At 39.9% G+C, this 26,814-nt stretch overlaps 1 protein-coding gene across 1 annotated transcript; it reads left to right on the forward strand.

Moving 5' to 3' along the window:
- The first annotated feature begins 239 nt into the window (after window positions 1-239).
- On the forward strand, window positions 240-5,117 carry LOC309808292 (UDP-N-acetylglucosamine--peptide N-acetylglucosaminyltransferase 110 kDa subunit-like). The gene is made up of 2 exons (XM_082628402.1): window positions 240-3,614; window positions 4,345-5,117. The coding sequence occupies exon 1, from the start codon at window positions 284-286 to the stop codon at window positions 3,371-3,373; it is 3,090 nt and encodes a 1,029-aa protein (XP_082484528.1). The 5' UTR covers window positions 240-283; the 3' UTR covers window positions 3,374-3,614; window positions 4,345-5,117.
- The last annotated feature ends 21,697 nt before the right edge of the window (window positions 5,118-26,814 follow it).

Raw genomic sequence — 26,814 nt, forward strand, 5'->3', positions numbered from 1 at the left:
AAAATGGTGGAAGAGGGCAGGGTTAAGAATTAAGATTTCAAGAGCATGAGAGGTAGATGGCCAACCAGAGTTCCTAAGGTTCGGTGCCTGTAACTGTTGCCGCCGCTTAAGCCTGCCAAAGCAGTGGTACGGCTGCTGCGCTCGTGTTTGCTCCCTCTAGAAACGTTCTTGCCAGTAGTGGCGGCAGCGGGACTCAATTACCCCCTTTTTTCACTCTCTCCAGAAGCTCCAGATGGCGTCTTCCGTGGGCAACGTGGCCCACAGCACAGAACCAACGAAACGTATGCTTTCCTTCCAAGGGTTAGCTGAGTTGGCACATCGAGAATATCAGGCAGGAGATTTTGAGACAGCTGAGAGACACTGCATGCAGCTCTGGAGACAAGAGCCAGGCAATACTGGTGTACTTTTATTACTTTCATCTATACACTTCCAGTGTCGAAGGCTGGACAGATCTGCCCACTTTAGTACTCTGGCAATTAAACAGAACCCTCTTCTGGCAGAAGCCTATTCGAATTTGGGGAATGTGTACAAGGAAAGAGGGCAGTTGCAGGAAGCAACTGAGCATTACCGGCATGCATTGCATCTCAAACCAGATTTCATCGATGGTTATATTAACCTGGCAGCCGCATTGGTAGCAGCAGGCGACATGGAAGGGGCAGTACAAGCTTACGTGTCTGCTCTTCAGTACAATCCTTATTTGTACTGTGTTCGCAGTGACCTGGGGAACCTGCTCAAAGCCCTGGGTGGCTTAGAAGAAGCCAAGGCATGTTATTTGAAAGCAATTGAGACGCAACCGAACTTTGCAGTAGCTTGGAGTAATCTTGGCTGTGTTTTCAATGCGCAAGGGGAGATTTGGCTTGCAATTCATCACTTTGAAAAGGCTGTCACCCTTGACCCCAATTTTCTGGATGCTTATATCAATTTAGGAAATGTCTTCAATGAGGCACGGATTTTTGACAGAGCTGTGGCAGCTTACCTTCGTGCCCTAAGCTTGAGTCCAAATCATGCAGTGGTACATGGCAACCTGGCTTGTGTATACCATGAGCAAGGCCTGATGGATCTGGCAATAGACACCTACAGGCGAGCTATTGACTTGCAACCACATTTCCCTGATGCTTACTGCAACCTAGGAAACGCTCTCAAAGAGAAGGGCAGTGTTGCTGAAGCAGAAGATTGTTATCATACAGCTCTCCGGCTGTGTCCCACCCATGCAGACTCTCTGAATAACCTAGCCAATATCAAAGGAGAACAGGGAAACAGTGAAGAGGCAGTTCGCTTGTATCGTAAAGCATTAGAGCTCTGCCCAGACTTTGCTGACGCCCATTCAAATTTAGCAAGTGTATTGAAGCAGCAGGGAAAACTGCATGAAGCTCTGATGCATTATAAGGAGGCTATTCGAATCAGTCCTACCTTTGCTGATGCCTACTGCAATATGGGAAACACCCTACGGGAGATGCAGGATGTTCAGGGAGCCTTGCAGTGTTATACTCATGCCGTTCAGATCAGCCCTGCATTTGCGGATGCCCACAGCAATCTGGCTTTCATTCACCACGATTCAGGGAATATTCCAGAAGCAATTGCTTCTTATCGCACTGTTCTGAAACTTCAACCTGACTTTCCTGACGCTTATTGTAATTTGGCTCATTGCCTGCAGGTTGTCTGTGATTGGACAGACTATGATGAGCGAATGAAGAAGTTGGTCAGCATTGTGGCTGACCAGTTGGAGAAGAATAGGTTGCCTTCTGTGCAGCCTCATCATAGTATGCTCTATCCTCTTTCTCATGGCTTCAGGAAGGCTATTGCTGAGAGGCATGGGAACCTCTGCTTGGCTAATATAAGTGTCCTTCATAAACCACCGTATGAACATCCAAAAGACTTGAAGCTCAGTGATGGTCGACTGCGTGTAGGATACGTGAGTTCTGACTTTGGGAATCATCCTACTTCTCATCTTATGCAGTCTATTCCAGGCATGCACAATCCTGATACATTTGAGATATTCTGTTATGCCCTGAGCCCACATGATGGCACAAACTTCCGAGCGAAGGTGATGGCAGAAGCCAATCATTTCATTGATCTTTCTCAGATTCCATGCAATGGGAAAGCAGCTGATTGCATCCATCAAGATGGTATACACATCCTTGTAAATCTGAATGGTTATACCAGGGGTGCTCGAAATGAACTCTTTGCTCTCAGGCCAGCTCCTATTCAGGCAATGTGGCTGGGGTACCCTGGGACTAGTGGCGCGCTTTTCATGGATTATATCATCACTGATCAGGAAACTTCACCTGCTGAAGTTGCTGAGCAGTATTCTGAGAAACTGGCTTATATGCCCCATACTTTCTTTATTGGTGACCATGCTAATATGTTCCCTCACCTGAAGAAAAAAGCCGTCATCGATTTTAAGTCCAATGGGCACATTTATGACAATCGGATTGTGCTGAATGGCATCGACCTCCAAGCATTTCTTGATAGTCTATCAGATGTGCAAATAGTCAAGATGAAATGTCCTGATGGAGAAGACAACGCAGACAGCAGTAATACAACTCTTAATATGCCTGTCATTCCTATGAATACTGTTGCAGAAGCAGTTATTGAAATGATTAACAGAGGACAAATTCAGATTACAATGAATGGATTCAATATTAGCAATGGACTGGCAACTACCCTGATCAACACTAAGGCTGCCACTGGAGAGGAGGTTCCCCGTACCATTATTGTAACCACACGTTCTCAGTACGGGTTACCGGAAGATGCCATTGTGTACTGTAACTTTAATCAGTTATACAAAATTGACCCATCTACTTTGCAGGTGTGGGCAAATATTCTGAAGCGTGTTCCCAATAGTGTACTGTGGCTGTTGCGTTTTCCAGCAGCAGGAGAAGCTAATATTCAACAGTACGCACAAAATATGGGCCTTCGCCCGAACCGTCTCATTTTTTCCCCTGTTGCTCCTAAAGAGGAACATGTTCGGAGAGGCCAGCTGGCTGATGTCTGCTTGGACACTCCACTCTGTAATGGACACACCACAGGGATGGACGTCCTTTGGGCAGGGACCCCCATGGTGACTATGCCAGGAGAGACTCTTGCTTCCCGAGTTGCAGCTTCCCAGCTCACTTGTTTAGGCTGTCTTGAGCTGATTGCTAAAAATAGACAAGAATATGAAGAGATAGCTGTGAAACTGGGAACTGATGTAGAATACCTGAAGAAAATTCGTGGCAAAGTCTGGAAGCAGAGAACATCTAGCCCTCTGTTCAACACCAAACAATACACGATGGAACTAGAGTGGCTCTATCTACAGATGTGGGAGCATTATGCAGCTGGCAACAAGCCTGATCACATGATTAAGCCTGTTGAAGTCACTGAGTCGGCCTAAATAATGACTGTGTGCCCAGGAGAATTACCCCTGTAGCTGAGCCTCAGCCTTCTGGGGGAAAGGGAACTACTTTTTCAATATCATGTTGCAGATGGGTGACACACAATGATAAGAAATAGCACAGCCAGACTTGCTTCCTGCATGATCATGACAGGGAGAGACACAAGAGATGGGAAACTGCTGTTCCACAAGGAGATTCCATCGAATTTTGCCGCAGCCAGGTGTCTGGAAGGTCTGGAAGGTAAGTCTGGAAGGTCTGATCTCCCTTGGTCTTCCAGGGGATGGATGGTTAGTGTGGAAGGGAGATAGAGATTGCCCAGCCGTTTTGTGATTATCATGGGTGGATTGAGTCTTCTGAATTAATTTTTTTCTTTCTATTTTGGGTATTGGAGCTTTTAAAAATGTTTGGTTTCAGGTATTTTTATTCATGTGAAGTGTATATGATTCTCTTGAGATCAGGTGTTAAGCTGAAATATTCCTTGTTTTAGTTTCTGAACTCTACAGATAAATGGGGACTTTGCTGGTGTAGTCTTTTTCTAGGTTTTATAAACCGCTTGAGCCTGTGTCAGTCATTTTAGTGTCTGACATAACGTTTGGAACTCTCAGTGCTTTGTTGGTTTGTAGATGATGGCTTCAATTCTTTTTCTGGTCCGTTTCCTTCTTCCCTTCCCCCCACTTTAAAAATTCTCCTGTAACTTGGCTAACAAAAACCAAGTCTGATTCAAAACCTCCCAGAGTGTTTCTCTTAAACACATCATCTGGTGCCAAATGAAGATTCTTAGGAGTGCTTATTAATTATGAAGGGCACAGTTGTGGTACTGTGACTGATGATAATAATAATGGATTTTTGGCCTAGAGTTTTGTCCTATTTCACCAGTGTTTTACTGTTGACTGCCCCTCTATGCTGCTTCCAAAAGTGATAGTGTGTGATAAGATGTTTACTTTCATTTCTAAAGTTTGTTTTGTTTTAGGTGAGTCCTGTTCTTCCTTTTTCTTTCAGCAGAAATGAAATTCCAGGTAAGTATAAGTATTCAAATATTTGATCAGTAGTTCACAGTTATCTCCAGTACATTAAATAACTTTCATCAAAAAACATGTTATAGGTAAAAAGCTCTGAAGGACCAGCTATGTATATGATAATTATGTTTCAGGCCTTCTAGGGTATTATATATAATAACTTGTCTTCTGGTCGTGGTCTTGAAGTCTTTATGGATTCAGCCTCAGTAGTAGCGAACTGCACTGCTACTTGGTTTGGAGTACAAATTAGACTTTAACCCTCCTGGAGGTAGAGTTTTTGGTATTGAAAACCATAGGAATGAAATTATTGTATTTCAACAAAGGATCGAGGGCTTGAGGCTTAAACAAGCCAACATATGTGTGGGAAGCAGTCAGCCTTGAGAGCACCTTCGGACATGCCAGGCATGCCGCTGCTGCTCGAAGGGACTGTCCCTACTTGTTCCCCTCCTTGTTCCATTCCATGGGAGATAAATCACCAGGGCCCAGAAATCAGAAAGAAAGTAAAATGAGACAAGCAAAGCTGTCTCCCCCTGCACATGCAGGTTATTTTGGATGATTCTGGGTTTATGGGTTTTCTCCCAGGGAAGTTAACCTTGAGCCGAGACAGTCATTAGATAATGTAAACCACCGTCTGGCAACCTTCCCTTTTCTAGTCTATATAATCTGTACCTGTAGCATAATAAAACTTACCTTGCAACCATCAGTTGTCTTGGTCCTTCTGACCCCATTCGTCGGTGCTACTTCAGTTCCTTACCCCGTCCCTTCTGACCCTGGGCGGTGAAATCCTCTTTCTGAGGCTGGTCCATGGCAAGTGGTGCCCGAACAGGGACCTGAAGCGTGAAGGCAATTAAAAGGAAAAGAAAGTGCAGGTAAGAGAACCCTTATGCAAAATATGTGTGGCCACGAGTAAAAGTGAAACTAATAGAGGCATAAGGCAACAGTCAGAAGTAAAAGAAGATGGGGCAAAAGGGCTCCAAGGAGCGTGAATTATTTGCTCAGGTTTTACTTTCCATGCTTATAGCTCGGGGTAATAAAGTTTCTACCTCACAGTTGACTGAATTTTGGCAGCATATCCATGATGTATCTCCCTGGTTTCCTGATGGCGGCTCTGTGACACAGAAATCTGGCAGAAAGTTGGAGAAGATTTAAAAAATTATTATGAGTCTCGAGGGCCTACTCATACTGCTGTTGTTACATTTAGTTTGTGGAATCTGATAAAAATATGTTTAGGTTCTTCTCATGATAGTGTTGATTTGAATGTAAAGTCAGAAAAACATAAGCCTCTGACAGAAGACAAGACTGTATTATCAGCTACTGTGTCGCCACTTCCTAAACCAAAAGAGCTAATTAATTTAAATATTTCAGATGAAGAGGAACATTTTGACTTAACCGATGAGGCTTTTAAACATAAAAGAGAGAGAAAAAAAAAACATAAAAGAGAGAATCACCCTGAGGATGATTTTCTAATGGCTATGATAGATAAGTCAGTGAAAAAGCTGCAAATTAGTAAGGACTGTCTTCCTCAAAAATCTACATCTGTAAAAATGCTCAGTCTCTTGCAACGTGCTGTATAAGCAGCAATAAAACGAGGAGAAGATCCTATTTTCTGTTGTCCTGTCATAGAAAGACCTGATCCTAATCATCCTCAACAGGCTATTAGGGAGCATCAGGCTCTTCCTTTTAAAGTTTTGAAAGATTTAAAATCTGCTTGTGCTCAGTATGGGCCCACTGCTCCTTTTACTACTGCTATGGTTGACACTATTGCAGGAGAAGCTCTTTCCCCCGCTGATTGGAAGTCTATTGCACGAGCTTGTTTAAATGGTGGAGATTATTTAATATGGAAGTTTGATTTTTATGAACGGGCTGCTGAACAAGCAGAAAAGAATGCTACCCATGATATTCCAGTGGATTATCATATGCTGATTGGGGAAGGACCATATATTTCTTTACAAGATCAATTAACTTATACCTTTGTTGCTTATCCTCAAATAAATCATTTGGCATTACAAGCCTGGAGGAAATTACCTTCTACACACAAAACTGAGGATCTTTCAAAAATGAGACAGGGACCTGATGAACCATATGCTGATTTTGTAGATAGATTGTTACAGGTGGTGGGGAGACTCATTGTGGATGGACTCTCTGGTACAATTGTAGTTAAGCAACTTGCTTTTGAAAATGCTAATAATGCAGGTCAGGCTGCGATTCGACCTTGGAGAAAACGGGGAACACTGGAGGATTATATTCGCCTTTGTGCAGACCTTGGGCCTGCTTATATACAGGGTGCTGCTAGGGCTGCAGCGTTAACTAAAGTGGGGTTTAAAAACAATCAAAAGAGAACAAAGACTTGTTTTCAATGCGGAAAGGCAGGTCATTTTGCTGGAGAATGTGGATCTTTTCATTGTAACCCTGCTCCTTCCTTCCCTACTCAAAAACCTCCAGATGGTCCGAAAATCCCTGGTTTATGCCCTAAATGCAATAGGGGAAAACGTTGGGCACGAGATTGTCGCTCAGTGGCCCACAGGGATGGGACACCACTGTCGGGAAACTCCTCCCGGGGCCTTCCCCGGCCCCAACAAATAGTAGGGGCAACGTCTGTGTATCCTCCTCAAACTATCAATCAGACATTAACCAAAAACAAAAACATACAATATCTTCGCTCTCCAGAGCAACAGCAGGAAGCACAGGACTGGACCTCAGTACCTCCGCCCGATATGTATTAACTCCTGCAATGGGTCCTCAGGCCCTCTCTATGGGCATCTATGGACCTTTACCCAAGGGTTTGATTGGACTATTATTGGGAAGAAGTAGTGTCGCCATGAAGGGTTTAACTATTATGCCAGGACTCATAGACTCTGAGTACGAAGGAGAAATAAAAATCATGGCACAAACTATTAAAAATATAATAACGATTTCTCCTGGTGATAAAATTGCACAATTGCTACTTTTGCCCTTTGTACCTCATGGACAAATTTTACAACATCAAAAGAGAGAAACAAAGGCTTTTGGATCATCTAGTGCTGCCTACTGGATTCAGAAGATAGGGAAAGAATGTCCAGAAATGAAATGAGCCATGAATGGAAAGGTTTTTTCAGGTTGTTAGACACTGGAGCTGATGTCTCTGTTATGACGCAGATGCACTGGCCTAAACTTTGGCCCGTTAGTCCTATTATTACAGAACTTCAAGGAACAGGACAGAGTTCTCCTATGCAAAGTAGTCAGTTATTATTATGGCAAGATAGTGAAGGCCATTCAGGATACTTCCAGCCTTATGTTTTGCCTGGGCTGCCTTTAAACCTCTTGGGCCAAGATATATTAAAGGAAATGGGAGTATTACTTTATAGTCCAAATTCTCATGTCTCTAATATGGTGTTGGATCAAGGATTTCTTCCCACAAAAGGGCTGGGAACAAATCAAAAAGGAACTGTCTATCCTATTGATGTGAAAATAAAAAGTGATAGACAAGGTTTGGGTTTTTCTTAGGGGCCTTGGATTCTCCTCCACTCACTGCTGGTCCAATTACTTGGCTGAGTGATGACCCTGTATGGGTGGACCAATGGCCCCTCACAAAGGAGAAATTAGAAGCTGCAGAACAATTAGTACTGGAACAATTAGGGCATTTAGAAATTTGCAATAGTCCTTGGAATACTCCTATTTTTATTATCAAGAAAAAGTCTGGAAAATAGAGGTTATTACAGGGTCTAAGAGCTGTTAATAAAACTATGCTAATAATGGGAGCTCTTCAACTAGGCCTACCCTCTCCAACAGCCATACCACACAATTATCATCTTTTAGTTATAGATTTAAAGAGTGTTTTTTCACTATTCCTTTGTTTCCTGAAGATAGAAAACATTTTGCTTTTAGCTTGCCTTCCTTAAATTTTAAGGAACCCATGAGGAGATTTCAATGGAAAGTATTGCCTCAGGGCATGGCAAATAGTCCTACATTATGCCAAATATATGTGGCTCAGGCCTTAACTCCTGTGAGAAAAAGGTTTCCAACGTTATATCTCATACATTATATGGATGATATACTTTTAGCCACTGATAATATTTCTTGATTAGAGACTGCTTCCCAATTTTTACAACAATCCTTACAATCATTTGGCCTGGTCATTGCCTCAGAAGAAATTCAAAGACAATCTCCATTTTTCTATTTGGGAAAATATATTGATAACTCTACCATTAGGCCTCAAAAACTGCAAATTCGAGTTGATAATTGAAAAACATTAAATGATTTTCAAAAATTACTTGGAGATATTAATTGGCTAAGGCCTTCCTTAGAACTTCCTACTGCTCAGTTAGAGCCTTTATTTGATATTCTTAAAGGTGACTCAGATCCTTCTACTTCACGATCTATGACTCCAGAGGATTTCAAGCTTTCCAAATAGTTAATAGAGCTATCAGCTCTGCACAATTAACTCAAATACATACTCACCTGCCCATGTCTTTAGTTGTTTGTCCAACACCTCATGTGCCTACTGCCATCTTATGGCAAACTGTTGGAATTATTGAATGGATTCGTATGAAAACTACATCCTCTAAAGTTATTAACCCTTATTATGAACTTATTATTAAGTTAATAATGCAAGGTAGAACTAGATGCTTACAACTTATAGGTATAGAACCTTCTCAAATTATTATCCCTTATTCAGTTAGTCAACAAAATTGGCTTTTTCAACATAGTAATGAATGGGGTCTTGTTCTTGCAGGATTTTCAGGTACCTTGGAATGCCATTAGCCTGCTGATAAATTGATCCAATTCAGCAAACTTAACTCTTATATCTTTCCTTCTATAATTAGGCAACAGCCTATTCCTCATGTACCTTTGGTTTTTACAGACGGTTCTTCTTCAGGAGTGGCTACTGTAATCATTGACGACGGAACAAAACTCATTAAACAAACTTCCTTGACTTCAGCTCAACGTGTTGAACTGTATGCTGTCATTATGGCTTTTAAACATTTGCCTTCTATATCTTTTCATTTGTTTTCTGATAGTAAATATCTTATTAGCTTATTATTTCTTCTGGAGACTGCAACCAGAGGATATACTAATGACCCTGAATTATCATCCTCTTTTCGTTTACTTCAACAGCTTATTCGTTCCCACGATGGTCCTGTTGCAGCTCTGCATATCGTGCTCATTCTGACTTGTCTGGTCCATTGTCTAAAATGAATGCGACTGCAGATGTTTTAACTCGATCTAAACGTGATCTTTATCCTGTGCATTTTCCTCCCAAAAATAAAGTTAAAGTTACTCTTCCTCCTCAATCTCTTTTCCCTAAAGCAGGACATATCCCAATTTACCGTCCTCCTCCTTTCCGTTCGTCATGCTGTCAAGAATGGCTAAGGTATTGCATTCATTATCTTCATACTGTTGGTACTCATGGTCCATGTCCTGGACACCCTCATATTATGGTAAGTTATGATCAAACTGCTTCACAAGCAGCACAGCAATCGCATGCTTTACACCGTCAGTCGGCGGCTACATTACGCAAACAATTTTCCCTTCCTCGTGGAGCCGCCCGACAAATTGTTAAGCAATGCCCACAGTGCTTACCTCACCTTCCTGTTCCACATTATGGTGTTAATCCTCGTGGATTATTACCTAGTCATTTATGGCAAATGGATGTTACTCATATCCCGTCTTTTGGGAAACTACAGTTTGTTCATGTCACTATTGATACTTATTCTGGTTTCCTCTGTGCTACAGCACAGACCCGAGAAGCTACTAAACATGTTATCACTCATTTATCACACTGTTTTGCTTTCATGAACCTTCCCAAAATTATTAAAACAGATAATGGGCCCACTCACACTAGTGTTGCTTTTGCAACATTTTGTAATTCATTACAAATTACCAATATTACAGGCATTCCATATAACCCTCAAGGACAAGGTATTATACAACGTGCAAATAGACCTTTAAAGCTAACTATTGAAAAAATAAAAATGGGGGAATTATATAGAACAACACTACATAACCTTATAAATCATGCTCTGTTTATTTTAAATTTTCTCACTGTTGACAGGGGAAAGGTTGGTGGCTGAGCCAAGATTGGCCTTTCAATCTCTGGAGGTCCTCGGGAAAGATCCGCTAACCAGCACTTGGCGTTGTCCTGATCCTGTGTTGATTTGGGGACGTGGTCACGTGTGTATATTTCCCAGATCAGCTCCTGGACCTCTCTGGCTTCCTGAGCGCTTGCTTAGTCAAGCAAATAGATGGCTCGCCACAGCTCACAACTAGTTCAGAAGATGAAGAAGCTCTGCATCTCTCCTAAAAATTTGACAGTGTTGATTCAGCAAAAGAAGAAGAAGAGGAGACCACTTGCCAGGACGACTCAAAGGAGTGATGTTCCAACTTGGGGACAAATTAAACAATTGGTTTCACGAGCTCAAGAGTTAGTGAAACAACAGAATAATCCTGTTACACCTGTGACTTTATTTTTGGCTATGTTGGCAACCATTTCATGTGTTCCCTCTGTTAATGCAGCAACTTACTGGGCCTATGTACCTGATCCTCCACTATTAAAACCCATATCTTGGTCTGAAGCAGAGTTTCCTGTATTTTACAATGATACTGTTTATGGGCCTCTTATTGGGAATATAAAACAAATCAATATGTCTGTAAATTATACTAACTGGTTTAGTACCTATCCTGTCCATCTTAGCCCATTGAATCTGGAAACTGGATGTGTAAAGGCTATTAGTTATGAGCATACAGATGTTTATGAGGGAACGGATCAATCAATTAGTTTGTCAGGCTCTCCAGGCATCCTTCGTTTTACAGGAACCAACATTACTCTTACATGCCCGGCTACCAGCCGACGAGAGGATCTTAAGGATACCACCATTTGCTATAAAAATGGGCAACCTATTAATCTTAGAGGTCGAATCTCATACGCCTCACCGCTTAGGGATTCCGCTATTACTGTAGCCAAGGTTACAGGTGAGGATTCAGGAAATTATTTGTGTATGAAGCGTTTACTTGGAGGACAAGGGATACTTATGGCTGGACATATGGTTACTAAAGAGAAAATCAAAAAATCAATTTCCTCCTTTTATGACCATTAACTTTCCTGGATCCAATTTTGAATGTTGCAATGCATCTTGGAATAATAACCAAATATGGTGTACTATAGATTATACCAAGGGGTAAATTCTTATCTCTTCTATTCCCGTCATAGATAGGTTTATCGCATTTCAAAAGAACTGGGATATATGGAAACTAGCTCTAACTTATTCCAATACACCTGTTATAACTTGTGTTGCTCCTCCATATACACTTTTGATTGGTTCTATTAACATTGGTAATTCTTCCAAAGGAGGATATACTATTAGCTGTGTTCATTGTATTTTTACAGTTGTATGTTCCCTTCTGCAGGAACACAATCTGTGCTTATACTAAAGCAACCCATATATGTTATGGCGCCTGTACATCTGAGAGAACCTTGGTATGAAGATACTGGAGTACAGGCATGGGTGGAACTCTCTAAAGCCTTGCAGAGAAGGAGACGCTTTATTGGGTGGCTAATAGTAAGTTGACTTGCCTTGGCTGCTCTGTCTGCTACCGTGGCTACTGCCCATCTTGCTCTTTCACAGAGTATTAATCATGCTCACTTTGCTGATCAATTATCTCAAAATACCAGTCTTGCTTTATCTTTACAAAGTCACATAGATTTACAGATGAATAACAAGTTAGATGAATTTAAAAACTCAATTTGGGGGATTGGAGATCAGATGGCAGCATTAAAATTGAGGATGCGTTTAGCTTGTCATGAAAAGTATACATGGATTTGTGTTACTCCTTACAAGTACAATGACTGTATTTGGGAATGGGAAAAAGTAAAAATGCATCTGCTGAGCGTTTGGTCAGATAATAATATTAGTCTTGATCTTAAGAAATTAAATGCTGAAATTCAGGATATACAAAATGCACATCTTGATGATATTTGGCAAGAAGATGTAATTAAAACTTTACTGGACCATTTAAAGTGGTTAAACCCTCAGTCGTGGATCACTGGAGGGTTGTCAGGATTTATTACCCTGGCCATAATTTGCCTATTTTTGATAATAATCTTCTCATGTCTGTTTCGTATCCTCATGCAACAATATACTACTCTCGGCACTACGCTTCATGGAATTATTTTGCAGCAAAAATTAAAAAATAAAAAAAAGGGAACTGAGGGAAACAGTCAGCCTTGAGATCAGGCTACGGACATGCCAGGCATGCCGCTGCTGCTCGAAGGGACTGTCCCTACTTGTTCCCCTCCTTGTTCCATTCCATGGGAGATAAATCACCAGGGCCCAGAAATCAGAAAGAAAGTAAAATGAGACAAGCAAAGCTGTCTCCCCCCTGCACATGCAGGTTAGGGAAGTAAACCTTGAGCCGAGACAGTCATTAGATAATGTAAACCACCATTTGGCAACCTTCCATTTCTAGTCTCTATAATCTGCAACCGGAGCATAATAAAACTTGCCTTGCAACCATCAGTTGTCTTGGTCCTTCTGACCACATTCGTCGGTGCTACTTCAGTTCCTTACCCCGTCCCTTCTGACCCTGGGCGGTGAAGTCCTCTTTCTCCGGCTGCTCCGCGGCACATCTGCATAGACGTTTCTGTCTTGCTGTCCTGCACACGTGCCGTCTAGTGACAGGTATTGTGTCTGCTGGTGGTGGTGTACATTCTGTCTTTCTGAAGCGCTGAGGCTGGGCACCTGTTCTGTAGTTGCAGCTGATGCCTGAAGGTATCCTAGCTGACAAATTATTGATGAATGAGAACTTGAATTTCTAAAGATTAGTACTGTTAACCAGAATCTGAGCAAGGAATCTCAAATGTAATTCTTAGCCAGAATTACATGTTAATGAGCCATTGAACAGTGTAAATCGAGGAACATCAGTGTAGGGATTTCTTTTCATTTATTTTTTACCTGTTTGAAATATCAGTTAAAGGTTGGCAGCTTGGTTGCAGACGAACGGTCGTTTGAAGTTCACCAAACTCCTTAATGTGGAATAGGATAACAGACTTCCAACGCCCTTAAGGCTGTGACCTTGCAGCCATTTTACACAGCACGTCATCATCCTATAGGGATGAACCTTTCCCTGGCCCGAAAAGTAGCCGCTCTGTTGAAGCTTTGCTTATTGGAACAGGCTTTTGTTTCCAGGTTACATGTCTGTGGAAGACTTAATTCTGAATAGAGATATAGATATTACTGGAAACTAATTGTTTTTCTATTATACTCTGCTTTATCAAAAAAGTAAAACATTTAAATTGTGCTACAAAAATTCAGATGTTGTCTTGCGATCTTTAAACAATAAATGAATGATTTGCCCTTAAAAAAAAGAATTAAGCAGTTAAGCTGTTGGTCCCACATCAGACAAATCATCCTTATACCTCCTGTCAATATTGTTAACAGAGACTGTTATTTTATGAATCCTTATGATCCCGTGATTCTTTCTTTCACGTTTCAGGGCACAGCAGGTGAGAGAGTGGATTTGTTAAACTGGGTGGGTTTATCCTTCTTTTATGCGTTCATTCAATTTTATGTTCATTTACTTACTATACACATATGGCAATAGAAGCTGCTAAAGCAATCATTGCTATTGTGCAAAACAACAAGGCACAGAAGCAGATGTCTTATTTCCGAGATTTCTCCCCCCAGGATTATTGTGATTAAAGATACTTTCCCGCAGTTTCCTGGAGAGGACAAGGGGCTACTCGCTGGAGGTTTTTTTTTTTTTTTTTTTTTTTTTAATTTATTTATTTTTTGCTTTATAACAAATTTAATCAGTTATACATATACATATGTTCCCATATCCCCTCCCTTTTGCGTCTCCCTCCCACCCTCCCTGTCCCACCCCACGCTGGAGGTTTTTTAATGACTTGGAGAAAGGCTCAAATATGCCCCCATTATGGTAATCCACCCCAGGGGCAAACCACACAAGAATATTATGAAGTTATTTTATTTTTCTATCCTTGCAAAGGTAATACTCAGCTCATTAGAATATGAAAACTATACTGTCAAATTTCAGAATTACATGGATGAAGAAAAGCACCAAAGTGGCATCATATCATGTGTGTTATAGTTGTATTGACTATATTGACTATGTTGTGTTAACAATGTATTGTATAACTATATATTGAAAAGGCAAAATGCTGTACCTTATTTCAGAGAAAATAATTATGTTGGCAAACCCCAAATTGTACATTGTAGACGGGTCCTAGGAAAAGAAGATTTAATTCATAGTGGACAAGAGGTTAGCTTCTGTTTTCAGCCATGTGCTATTTCAAGAATTAAACATCATGAATAATACAGGATATAAGAGGACTAAAGACGGAAAAGCACATTTTGATTAGGAAAGAGAATTTAAGGCTTAAGTCTTTATTTTTTTTTAAGGAAAACTGCCTTATTACTATGAGATAAGAAAATTGTTTCCTTCTTTTCTTCCTTGCTTTCTTCTTCTTCTTCTTTTCTTTAACCTTTTTTACTTTGGATATTTGGATATTTGGATATTTGACCTCTAAGCTGAGATGACTGGAAATGCCTCCTCTGGGCACTAAATGCTGACATCTCCTGATAAGAGGGAAGCTGCAAAGTGGAAGAATTGAAGGTCAGTATGTTGATATTGGTCTCAAGCACATTGATGTACATTTGTGTATTGGGGAAGGGGAGTGAAGCTTGAGAGTGGGCCAGTGGGGAGGGGTAAATATTTTGTGATGCTGTCTACCTATGGGCTTATAAAGTTTACAGCTGCATTAGGAGGACAAGCATTACCATTCGCATGAAAAGTAGGGCAGACGTCAGTTGCAAAAGCTTCTAGCCATACACATAGGGAAATACATAAATGATACACCTTATTGCATTCACCCATTCACCCTCCCCTGTTCACGCTAATTGGAAATTTCTATCCATTTCAGAGAAGTAACACAACTATCAATCATTTTCCCTGACACGAATCTTCCAGGAGGAAGAAAATGGAACACGCCTAGCAGCAGAGCTCACGCACTAGCCCATGTGTCTTAGATTTAATATCTGATCACTAGCTGGATTGAAGCCAAGAGGTGGTTCACAAAGTTGCTGCATATTAGAATCACCTGGGGAACTCTGAGACCTCCCCGTGCCCAGGCTCCTCCCTAGACCTACTGAATCAAAATCTCTGGGGCTGGGACCCAGACACCAAAGTTTCTCTTAAAAGCTCTTTAGGGGAAGGGATATGGGAACAGATGTATATGTATAACTGATTCAGTTTGTTATAAAACAGAAACTAATTTAAAAATATATTTAATACTAAAAAAAAAAAAAAAAAGCTCTTTAGGTAATTCATACGAGCAGCAAAGCTTGAGAACCAGCCCAATAACGGGAACAAACGTATCTCACACAGATAAAGTGGGGCAATTCATATGTTAAAAGAACATGAATATATATATATATATATATTTCTTTTTTTTCTCTTTATTCTGTTTGTGTTTCAAATAGGCATTTTTTTTCCTTCTGCAAAAAGTGTTATTGTTTCCATTTGGTCCAAGGCTTGGGAGAAGGCTCCAGGGCGGTTACAAAGCTGCCTAGTGGCTGCAGAGCTGGGCTTCAGGCAGAAGCTCTGACGCCAGAGGGGCTCCTCAGAGGCCGCTGGACTTCAGAGACTCCTGTTTGTGCTCGAGCATGAGCCTTTCGAAAAGATACTCGCCCAGCACAGCCTGCGGACCAGCCAGCCTGCGGAGGTTGGTCAGGTGGTTGCCCATCTTCTTGATGAGTTTCAGCTGCTCGTCCAGGAAGCGGCTCTCCAGGAAGTCACAGAGGTGGGAGTCTGCGCGGGCAGGACCCAGGGCGCGCAGATCCGATAGTGCCTGGTTCATGTTCTTCTCCCTAAGAATGGCGGCTTCCACAGTGTCCTGGGTTTTACCCCACTCATCTTGAGAAGGCTTCCGCGCATCCTGGAAGAGGGCGCGGCCGCAGCACTTGTTTTGCATTTTCAAGAGTCGCTGGGCGCCCTCACACTTCTCTTCAGCCAGTTGGCGAAAACTGTGGCCCCCATTGTCCAGAGTCCCACTGTTGCTGTGGAAATAGAAGCTTAGAGAGAGGTAAGTGTCCACAGATGCATGTTGAACAGGCGGTGGATGGCGGCCTCCACCTCGATGGAATAATTCTGACGAACCTGGGGACTCGTGGTTGATCAGTGATAAGGAGCTAAGCTCCAAAAACGGTGTTGGCCTGTCCTGGAGGCTGAGGATAGCTGAGTGGCTGATTCCAAAGGTTGCGGCAGGAAGAAATGTTGGAGGGTGGTCGGGGGCTGGAGCAAGGAGCGTCCCTGGGTCTGTTCATTCCAAACACCGTTGAAGCCAAAGACAGATCTGCAGGACTGCCAAGTGCACTGCCTCAAATAGGCTTTGATATAAATGAACAAGAAGTCCAAGCAAGGACAAAACTTACCCTTCCCCCCACCAAAATAGCTGGTGATACTAGAATCTAGATCTGGGAAGGGATTCTTCCATTACTTTAACATTCCAAGCCACTAGAGCAGTGGTTCTCAAAGTATGGTCACCTTGTAAGCAAGCAGTACCCTATGGGGCCTTCCTAGGACAGACCCATCCCCCATAGCCTCTGCTGTAGTTCCTCTCTGAAGTCCTCAGATAATAGTATCTCAGGCATATTTCTTGAGTTTTCAGATGCTAAAAACCACCACCCAATGGAAGAAATTAACTCTTTGATGATCATGAGCACACAGTCCCCAGACCTTCTGGCACCTAAGGATGGATAATGTTACCTGCCCTGTAGCCTCAACATCAGCCAGTCAGATGATTGTGCACGAGCTGATCACATTCCCTGGGACGTCCCTCCCTCACGTGGCCTTTAAAAATGCTTTGCTGAAATCCTTTGGAGATTTCAGGGTTTTTGGAACACAAGCCACCCCTCTCCTTGCTCGATCCTGCAATAAACCTTTCTCTGCTCCAGACTGCAACCTTTCGGTTTGTTTGGCCCCACTGTGCTTCAGACACACGAACGTGCATTCGGTAACAACCTGACCAGCTTTACCAGCGTCCCCTGATAATGTGTCAGATATTCAAGTTTTAGGGCCCTGTCCCAGCCCTATGGAATCAGCAACTCTAGTGGGGCTCAGTGATCTCTGTTATAACTGGCCCTCCAGATGATTTTTATTCACCTTAAAGTTTGAAAATATCTGCATTGGCAGCTGCCAAAGCGTCCACCAGCAGGTGAAGGGGAGAGATGCCTGGAAAAGATAGGGAGTAGCCAAGGCAAGTACAGCAGCATTTGCCGTGGTGGTAATGGAGAATGCCTTTTCTCCACTGGTTGGCACAGACGAGTATCTGGGGGCAGTGGCAGGGTTATTTAGGATGCTTTACATTTCAATGTAGAGTGACCTCTGTCCTGGTTTGCCAGGGACTTCCCCTGTGTGAGCACTTAAAATCTCATCCTGGCAAACCCCTTAGCCCTGGATTTGAAAAACTTAGGAAATCACATGAAATTTAAGGGAAACATGATCTAGGTTTTGGGCAAGTCACAAGTGCTCATTAAAGCTAAGCAAGTATGGACAACATCTAGCCTTCTTTACCCCTTTGCAGGAAGGTAAATCTGATTGGGTGAAAGAACTTATTGTTAAGAAATCTTTGTAGAAACATCTCCTTCTGCTTAGTCCGCTGGTTCTCACTTCTGGCTAGACAATGGCATCGTCTGAGGAGATTTTAAATGATTTTATTGGTTTAGGATGACCAACTGTTGGTGTGAGGGTTTTTAAAAAGTGCTTCAGATGATTCTAATGTGCAGCCAAATTTAGGTGCCACTGCTTAAGCTTTTGAACCGCTGCTACATATTTTCACCTCATCTTCCTATGAGAATATCCAACTGTCGTTGGTTTGTTTTTTTTTTCTTTTTCTTTTTTTAACTGTCTTATTATAAGATATAACTGTCTTAAATAAGATTGAATGTACAGAAAATCCTGCTAGTCCATCTGGTATAGCTGGATCCTTAGAATAATATCGTTAAGATATATACCATTTAAGTATTGTGATTGGCCTTTTAAAAATTAGCATATGCATTGAATTAGTACCATCTGTCTTGAAGCTGTCATGTTGGGTAGCTATACCTCTAATCTGCTGCCATTGCTAAATATCTGGACACCTCTTATTAGGAATTGCTTTTAAACATCTTTCGGGGTTAAAACCAAGATTGCTGTATTATTTGTACTGGGACCACAAAAACCTCACAAAGGTCCCCCGCTGTACTTTCTACCCCCATCTCTAACCCTTGGCAACTTCTAATCTGTTCTCCATCTCCACAGTTTTGTTACATATTGAATAATATGTAAATATCATCATGAATTACTTCATCTTCGGAGATTGGCTTTTTAAAATTTTTCCCTCGGCATCATTCCCTTGAAGTTCATTTCAATTTTTGCATATATTAATAATTTGTTCCTTTTTGTTGCTCAGTAGTATTCTATCATAAGATTTTATCACAATTTGTTTCAACATTCATCCATTGAAAGACATTTGGGTAGTGGCCAGTTTTGGGCTGTTATAAATAAAACTGCTATGAACATTTATGTGTAAGTTTCTGTGGGAACTTAATGAAGTTTTTGTTTCTTTTGGATAAATGCTCAAGAGTACAATTACTGTGTTGTAGGGTGAATCTACTTTTAGGATTAAAAGAGACTGTCAAGCTGTTTCTCAGAGTGGCTAAACCATTTTATTTTCCCACCAGTGATGTGATATCATTTTTCTATGTACTCACCAGCATTTGATGTTGTCACTATACTTTAATTTTCGTTATTCTCTGATATCTCATTATGGTCTTAATTTGCATTTCCCTAATGGCTAATGATGTTGAGCATCTTTTCATGTGCTGCTTTGCCATGTGTATATTCTCTTCCATGAAATGTCTGTTCCTGTCTTCTGCCTATTTTCTAGTTGGGTTTTTTTAAGTTGTTTGGAGAGTTCTTTGTATATTATAGATACAAGTCATTTGTCTCATGTGGGATTTTCAAATATGTTTTCCCACTGTGTAATTTGAGTTTTCATCCACTTAAAATGATCTTCTATGAAGCATTTTTAACTCATTTTGATGAGATCCAATTTATTAATTTTTGCTTTTATTGATCATACTTTCGGTGTCAAGTCTAAGAATTATTCACGTAGTTCTAGATGCCAAAGATTTTCTCCTATTTTTTTTTCTCAAAATGTCCTGCTTTTACATTGAAGATTATGATCCACTTTGATTTAATTTTTGTGTAAGGTGTGGAGGTTTAGGTTAAGGTTCATTTTTTGTTTGTTTGTTTTTGTCGAGGGATGTCCAACTGTTTCAGTACCATTTTTTGAAAAGTCTATTCTTCCTTGATAGCTTTCACACTGCTGTCAAAAACAAGTTAAATGTATTTATGTCAGTCTATTTCTGGGTTCTCTATTCCATTCCATTAATCTGTGTATCTACCCTCCATCATTACTGCAAAATCTTGAAATTGGGTAGATGAATTCCTCCCATTTTAATCTTCCTTTACAAATTGTTTTAGCTATTCTTCAGCCTCTTCTTACCATATAAATCTTAGAATAAGCTTGTCTATATCCACAAAAACCTTGAGGGCATTTTAAGAGTAACTCTGTTAAGCCTCTTAACTTGGGGAGAATTGACATCTTTATTATGTTGTGTTTTCTAATCCATGAACAAGGTATGTCTCACTATTTGTTTGGGACTTTTACATTTTTCTTCATCAGCATTTTGTAATTTTTAGTATAGAGGACCTATAAATGTCTTATTGGGCTTATATTTAAGTATTTATTTAGGTCAGTTGTAAATGGCATCACATATTTTTATTTAAGCTTCTACACATTTGTTATTAATATATAATTTGATAAAACTGTGTTGATTTGTACTCTAAAACATTTACAAACTAATATTATTTCTCAAGCTTTTTGTGGATTCCTTGGTATTTTCTCCATTTAGATTATCATCTCCTCTTCAGATACCGTTTTACTTTTCCTTATTTAATATAGTAGTATATATTACTATTCAACATTCAGTAGGATATATTCCTTCCTATTCAACGTAGTAGGAATAGTCCTTTTATCTTTTAAATAAATGTTTTAAAATTTTAACTTTTAAATTTATGTATTTATTTATTTTTGCTTTATTTTCTTACTAGAACCTCCATTAATATATTTAATAAAAGTGGTGAGGGCAGATATCGGTGCCTTGTTTCTGATCTTACAGAGAAAGCATTCAGTCTTTCACAGTTAAATATAATGTCGGTATAGGTTGTTTGTAGATCCTCTTGATGAGTTTCAGTATGTTCCTTTTCTATTCCTAGTTTTCTTGGGGGTTTTTTTCTTCTTTTTTTAAATTTTTTAACTTTATTATTATTTTTTACAACTTTATTGGAGTGTAATTGCTTCACAATGGTGTGTTAGTTTCTGTTTTATAACAAAGTGAATCAGTTATACATATACATATGTTCCCATATCTCTTCCCTCTTGCGTCTCCCTCCCTCCCACCCTCCCTATCCCACCCCTCCAGGCAGTCACAAAGCACCAATCTGATCACCCTGTGCTATGCGGCTGCTTCCCACTAGCTATCTACCTTACATTTGGTAGTGTATATATGTCCATGCCTCTCTCTCGCTTTGTCACAGCTTACCCTTTCCCCTCCCCATATTCTCAAGTCCATTCTCAAGTAGGTCTGTGTCTTTATTCCTGTTTTACCCCTAGGTTCTTCATGACATTATATATGTGTTAGCATACGGTATTTGTCTTTCTCTTTCTGACTTACTTCACTCTGTATGACAGACTCTAGGTCTATCCACCTCATTACAAATAGCTCAATTTTGTTTCTTTTTATGGCTGAGTAATATGTCATTGTATATATGTGCCAAATCATGAATGGGATTGGATTTTGTCAAATGCGTTCTCTGCATTAATGGATAGGATCACATGACTTTTCCCCCTTAATCTATTGGATATGGTAGATTACATTGTTTGATTTTCAAATATTTAACCAACTTTGCATAACTGGAATAAATACCACTTGGTCATGATATATTATTCTTTTTATATATTTCTGGATTTAATTTGCTAATATCTGGCTGAAGATCTTTACAGGCAATTTCATAAAACATATTGGTCTATAGTCTTCTTCTTTTTATAGTATTCCTGTCTGGTTTTGGTATCAAGGTAATACTGGCTTCATAAAATTAATTAGGAACGGTTCCCTCTACTTCTATTTCTTATCAAATCATGTAAAATTGGTTTTAATTCTTTAAGTCTTGGGTAAAAGTGAAACATCTAAGCCTGAATATTTCTTTTGGGAATTTTTATATGAAAAATCAGTGTTTCTAATGGTTACAGGAAAATTGAGATTATCTATTTCATCTTGGCTGAGTTTGGGTAGTTTTGGGTGTAGAAGAATTGGCCCATTTCATCTACATTTTTGAATTTAGAGTGTAGACTTGTTCATAATAACTTGTCCCGTATTAACCTGCAGGATATGTCATGGTATCCCTGGTTGCATATCTGATATCTGTGATTTGTGCCATCTCTGTTTTTACCTTTATCAGTCTTGCTAGATCTTTATTGATTAAATTGTTTATTTCCAAGAACCAGCCTTTTGTTTCATTGATTTCCCCCCCCATTTTCCTGTTTTCAGTTTCATGGATTTCTGTTTCATCTTTATTATTTCCTTCTTTCTGCTTGTTTAGTGTTTTTTCCTCTTCCTTTTTTACTATTGTAATATAGAAAATGAGATTATTGCTTTGAAATATTTTATTTCCCAATTTAGTTCTATAAACTTCCCTTTTAGCATTACTTTCACTTCATTCCACAAACTTTGATCTGTTATATCTCCATTTTCTTTTATTCTATGCATTAAAAATTTTTTCCTTGACGCTGTCTTTTTTACCCATGAGTTCTTTGGAATTGTGATGTTTAGTTTTCATGTGATTGAAGATTCTCCTGTTGTCTTTCTGTTATTGATTTCTAGTCTGATTCCATTATGGCTAGAGAACTCTATGATTTTAATTCTTTTAAATCTGCTAATGTTATTTTATCACCCAATATATGGTATATGAGTGAATGTTCCACAGACACTTGAATATGTATTCTGCTCTTATTGAGTGTGTTCTTTAAATGTCAGTTATGTCTTGTTGATTGATGATGTTTTCAGCTCTTCCATCTCCTTGCTGATTTTTCTGTCTGGTAGTTCTATAAATTGCTGTGTTGACGTCTCAAATAATAATTGTGGATTTAAAATTTTCTCCTTTTACTACCTTTTTCAGTGTTTGCTTCATGTATTTTGAAGTTCTGTTGTTTGGTGCACACACATTTCGTATCACTAGGTCATCTAGGTGGATTATTCCTGTTATCTTTATGTAATGACCCTGTTTGCCCCTAATAATTTCCTTTGCTCTGAAATCTACTTTATCTGATATTAATTTATCCATTCCTGCTTTTTCTGATTAATGCTCACATGATATATCATTTTCATCCTTTTACTCTGAACTACCTATATCAGGATGTTTAAAGTAAGCTTCTTGTAGACAGTATATACTTGGATCATGCTTGTGATTTTTTAATCTACTCTTCCAATCTCTGTCTTTGACTTGGTTACTTAGATCATTTACATTAATGTAATTATTGCTATGTTAAAGATTAGGTCTACCATTTTATTTTTTGTTTTGTCTTTTACCTTAGTTTCTCAATCTTGTGTTTCTCTTATTTTGCCTTCTTGTGGGTTACTTAAACATTTTTTAATAAGCCCATTTTAATTTTTTTATTTATAATCATGTGTGTATACTGTGTGTATAGTTTTCTTAGTGGTTGCTTTTGGCATTACAGTATACATATGTAACTTATCATAGGCTACTAGAATCAGTGTTTTATGACTTCAAGTGAAGTTTCAAAATTTTACTTCCATTTAGGTCTCTTAATATTCCCCAGTTTTAAAGTATGATTTTCTGTAGTATTTCCTTTCTCTACATTGAGAACCACATCAGATGGTGTCCTAATTTTTGCTTTGACCATCATATAGTATTTAAGAAACTCATGAGACTAATGATAGTCTCTTCTATTTACCCCATTTGTTTTCACCCATTCCATTGTTCCCCTTTTCTTTCTGAAGTTCCCAGTGTTCTGTTTTTGTTTTTTTATGTTTTCATAAGTGTAGGTGATATCTGGTCTTTCCAGTGCCATTGGATATGAGTTTCAGGAAACCCTGAGCCTGGCTCACTTAATGCTGCTGAGTTGGAGGGTTTGTATATGTGGGGCCTGTTGGCTCAGCAGATGCTAGCAGATTACACTAATGTTGATGGGACTAGTGCCACAGGAGGATGGGTTCCCATTCAGGCTATGCTGCTGCTACAGTAGAGCAAGTGCCCCTCTACTCCAAGTGTGGGGCAATGACCTGCTGCTGTCACTGCTTTGTATTAGGCTGCTTTTCCTCAGGTGTGTGATGGGATCCCATGGAAGCTGCTGCTGTTGCTGTCAGTCACAATGTTAAATTCATTTCAGAAATACTTAAGTATAAATATATAGCCTGGCTCTTGTAGAACCTCTGTATTTGTTTTTTATTGCTTTCATACAAATTACCAAAAACTTAGTGACTCAAAACAAGGTAAATTTATTACCTTACAAGTCTGACATTGGTCTCAATTGAGTCAAGTAAAAGTGTTGGCAGGATCGACAGACGAATGGATAAAGATGTGGCACAGGGATTCCCTGGTGGCGCAGTGGTTGGGAGTCCACCTGCTGATGCAGGGGACACGGGTCCTGCCCCGCTCCAGGAAGATACCACATGCTGCGGAGTGGCTGAGCCCCTAATCCACGGCTGCTGAGCCGGCGCGTCCGGAGCCTGTGCTCCGCAACGGGAGAGGCCGCAACAGTGAGAAGCCCACGTACAACAACAACAACAACAAAAAAAATGTGGCCCATATATACAATGGAATATTACTCAGCCATAAAAAGAAATGAAATTGGGTTTTTTGTAGTGAGGTGGATTGACCTAGAGACTGTCATACAGAGTGAAGTAAGTCAGAAAGGGAAAAACAAATACCATATGTTAACACATATATATGGAATATAAAAAAAAGAGAAAAAATGGTTATGAAGAACCTAGGGGCAGGGCAGGAATAAAGATGCAGCCATAGAGAGTGAACTTGAGGACACAGGGAGGGGGAAGGGTTATCTGGGATGAAGTGAGAGAGTGGCATGGACATATATACACTACCAAATGTAAAATAGATAGCTAGTGGGAAGCAGCCACAAAGCACAGGGAGATCAGCTCTATGCTTTGTGTCCACCTAGAGGGGTGGGATAGGGAAGGGAGGGTGGTAGGGAGAGGCAAGAGGGAGAGGATGTGGAGATATATGTGTATGTATAGCTGATTGACTTTGTTATGAAGCAGAAACTAACACACCCTTGTAAAGCAATTATACTCCAATATAGATGGTTAAAAAAGAAAAAAAAAGTGTTGGCAGAGCTACATTGTTTTCTGGAGGCTCTTAGGGGTGTTTCTGTTCCCTGGACTTTATCTGCTGCCAGCGGTCACTTATAGTCTTTGACTCAGAGTCCCCTTTCTCCACCTACAAAACCCAAAATGTTGCATCGCTGTGATTCTGCTTCTATTAAGTCATCTCTATCTTTCTCTTTCTACAGTTGGGAATGGTTTTCTGCTTTTAAGGACTCATGCAATTAGATTTGTTCCATGAGGTAATCCAGGATAATCTTTCTATCTCAAGATCTATAACTTCAGTCATATCTGCAAAGTCCTCTTCACCATGTAAGGTAACATATTAATAGGTTCCAGGGATTAGGGTGAGGGCATTTTTAGGAGCCATTATGCTGCCTACCACACCCTTAACAAGTGACCTTGAGAAAATGACTGAGATTTTTAAAGCCTTACTTTCCTCAAACATAAAATGGAAAGAAAGATAACTAGTTAATATCATGAAAGTGAAACAGTATATATGAAATCAACTACTTCAGAAAATAAGATTTCTTCTTTTTCTTTATGATTTACATGATTCTCAGAGTTCAGTTACTTGAAGAGTTATGTTTTTTTAAACAGAACTAAGGAATTTCAGGGTTCAGATGCTGTAAGATTGTCTGAATTATCTGAGTAACAATTAGCTAAGCACAGGTGTAAAGCATTTGATTTACTCCCTAGTGTTCTTTATCTTCTCATCCCACTAAATGCATATCCCTTGTCTAGCTCCAGCCAGTAGAGTCAGAGCTTGTTTTACTGTTTAACTAAAGTTCAATTTAAATTCTCTCTACATCTCCAGATTCTCAGCCTTGGTTGCATATTATATTCACTGGGGAGATTTCAAGAACTACTGATGTCCAATTTCTACCTATCATGGATATTTGAGGAGGGACCTGGAATGAAATGCTCTAGCTTATGGCTTTGGGCGCCAAATCATGTTACCTGTAGAAGGTATCTTCTAGGTATGAAAATAGTTCAGATAAGTCAAATTTCTCAGTAAAAGATGCCAAAACTATGGCTTAGGTGGTAAATTTTCCATGTCAATTTGTCTGGGCCACCATGCCCAGTTATTTGGTCAAATATTATTCTGGATATTTCTGTGATGGCGTTTTTGTGTTTTTTTAATTCTTTCTTTCTTTCTTTCTTTCTTTCTTTCTTTCTTTCTTTCTTTCTTTCTTTTTTTCTTTTCTTTTCTTTCTTTCTTTCTTTCTTTCTTTCTTTCTTTCTTTCTTTCTTTCTTTCTTTCTTTCTTTCTTTCATTTTTGGCTGCGTTGGGTCTTTGTTGCTGCCCGTGGGCTTTCTCTATTTGCAGCAAGCGAGGGTTACTCTTCGTCGTGGTGCACGGTCTTCTCATTGCGGTGCCTTCTCTTGTTGCAGAGCATGGGCTCTAGGTGCACGGGCTCAGTAGCTGTGGTGCGTGGGCTTAGTTGGTCCACGGCATGTGGGATCTTCCCAGACCAGGGCTCAAACCCGTGTCCCCTGCATTTGCAGACAGATCCTTAACCACTGTGCCACCAGGGTAGTCCCTGTGATGGTGTTTTTGGATGAAATTCATATTTAAATTGGTGGTGTACTTTGAGTAAAGCAGATTATCCTCCATAATATGGGTGGGCCTCATCCAATCAGTTAAAGTTCTAATAAAACAAAGACTGACTTCCCTGTGGCAAAAAGGAATTCTGCCAGAAGACTTACAGAAATTGAACTGCAACTCTTCCTAGAGTCTCTAGACAGCCTAACCTGCAGATTATGAATTTACCAAGCCTCTATTATTGTGTGAACCAATTGTTTAAAATCTCTCTCTCTCTTTCTCTATCTTTATATAGATATGGATATAGATCTAGGTATCAATATTGATATCTAGATCTATATCTATCAATATATATGGGCACATTGTATAGACCTGCTGTTGGTTCTGTTTTTCTGGAGAAACTTGACTAACATAGTGGC

This window comes from Mesoplodon mirus (genome assembly GCF_964341445.2).
Source record: "Mesoplodon mirus genome assembly, chromosome: 7".
In the NCBI taxonomy this organism is placed as follows: Eukaryota; Metazoa; Chordata; class Mammalia; order Artiodactyla; family Ziphiidae; genus Mesoplodon; species Mesoplodon mirus.

What these genes read in the sequence shown, in the direction of transcription:
- LOC309808292 (XM_082628402.1), top strand. Translation starts at nt 284, where the DNA reads ATGCTTTCCTTCCAAGGGTTAGCTGAGTTGGCACATCGAGAATATCAG.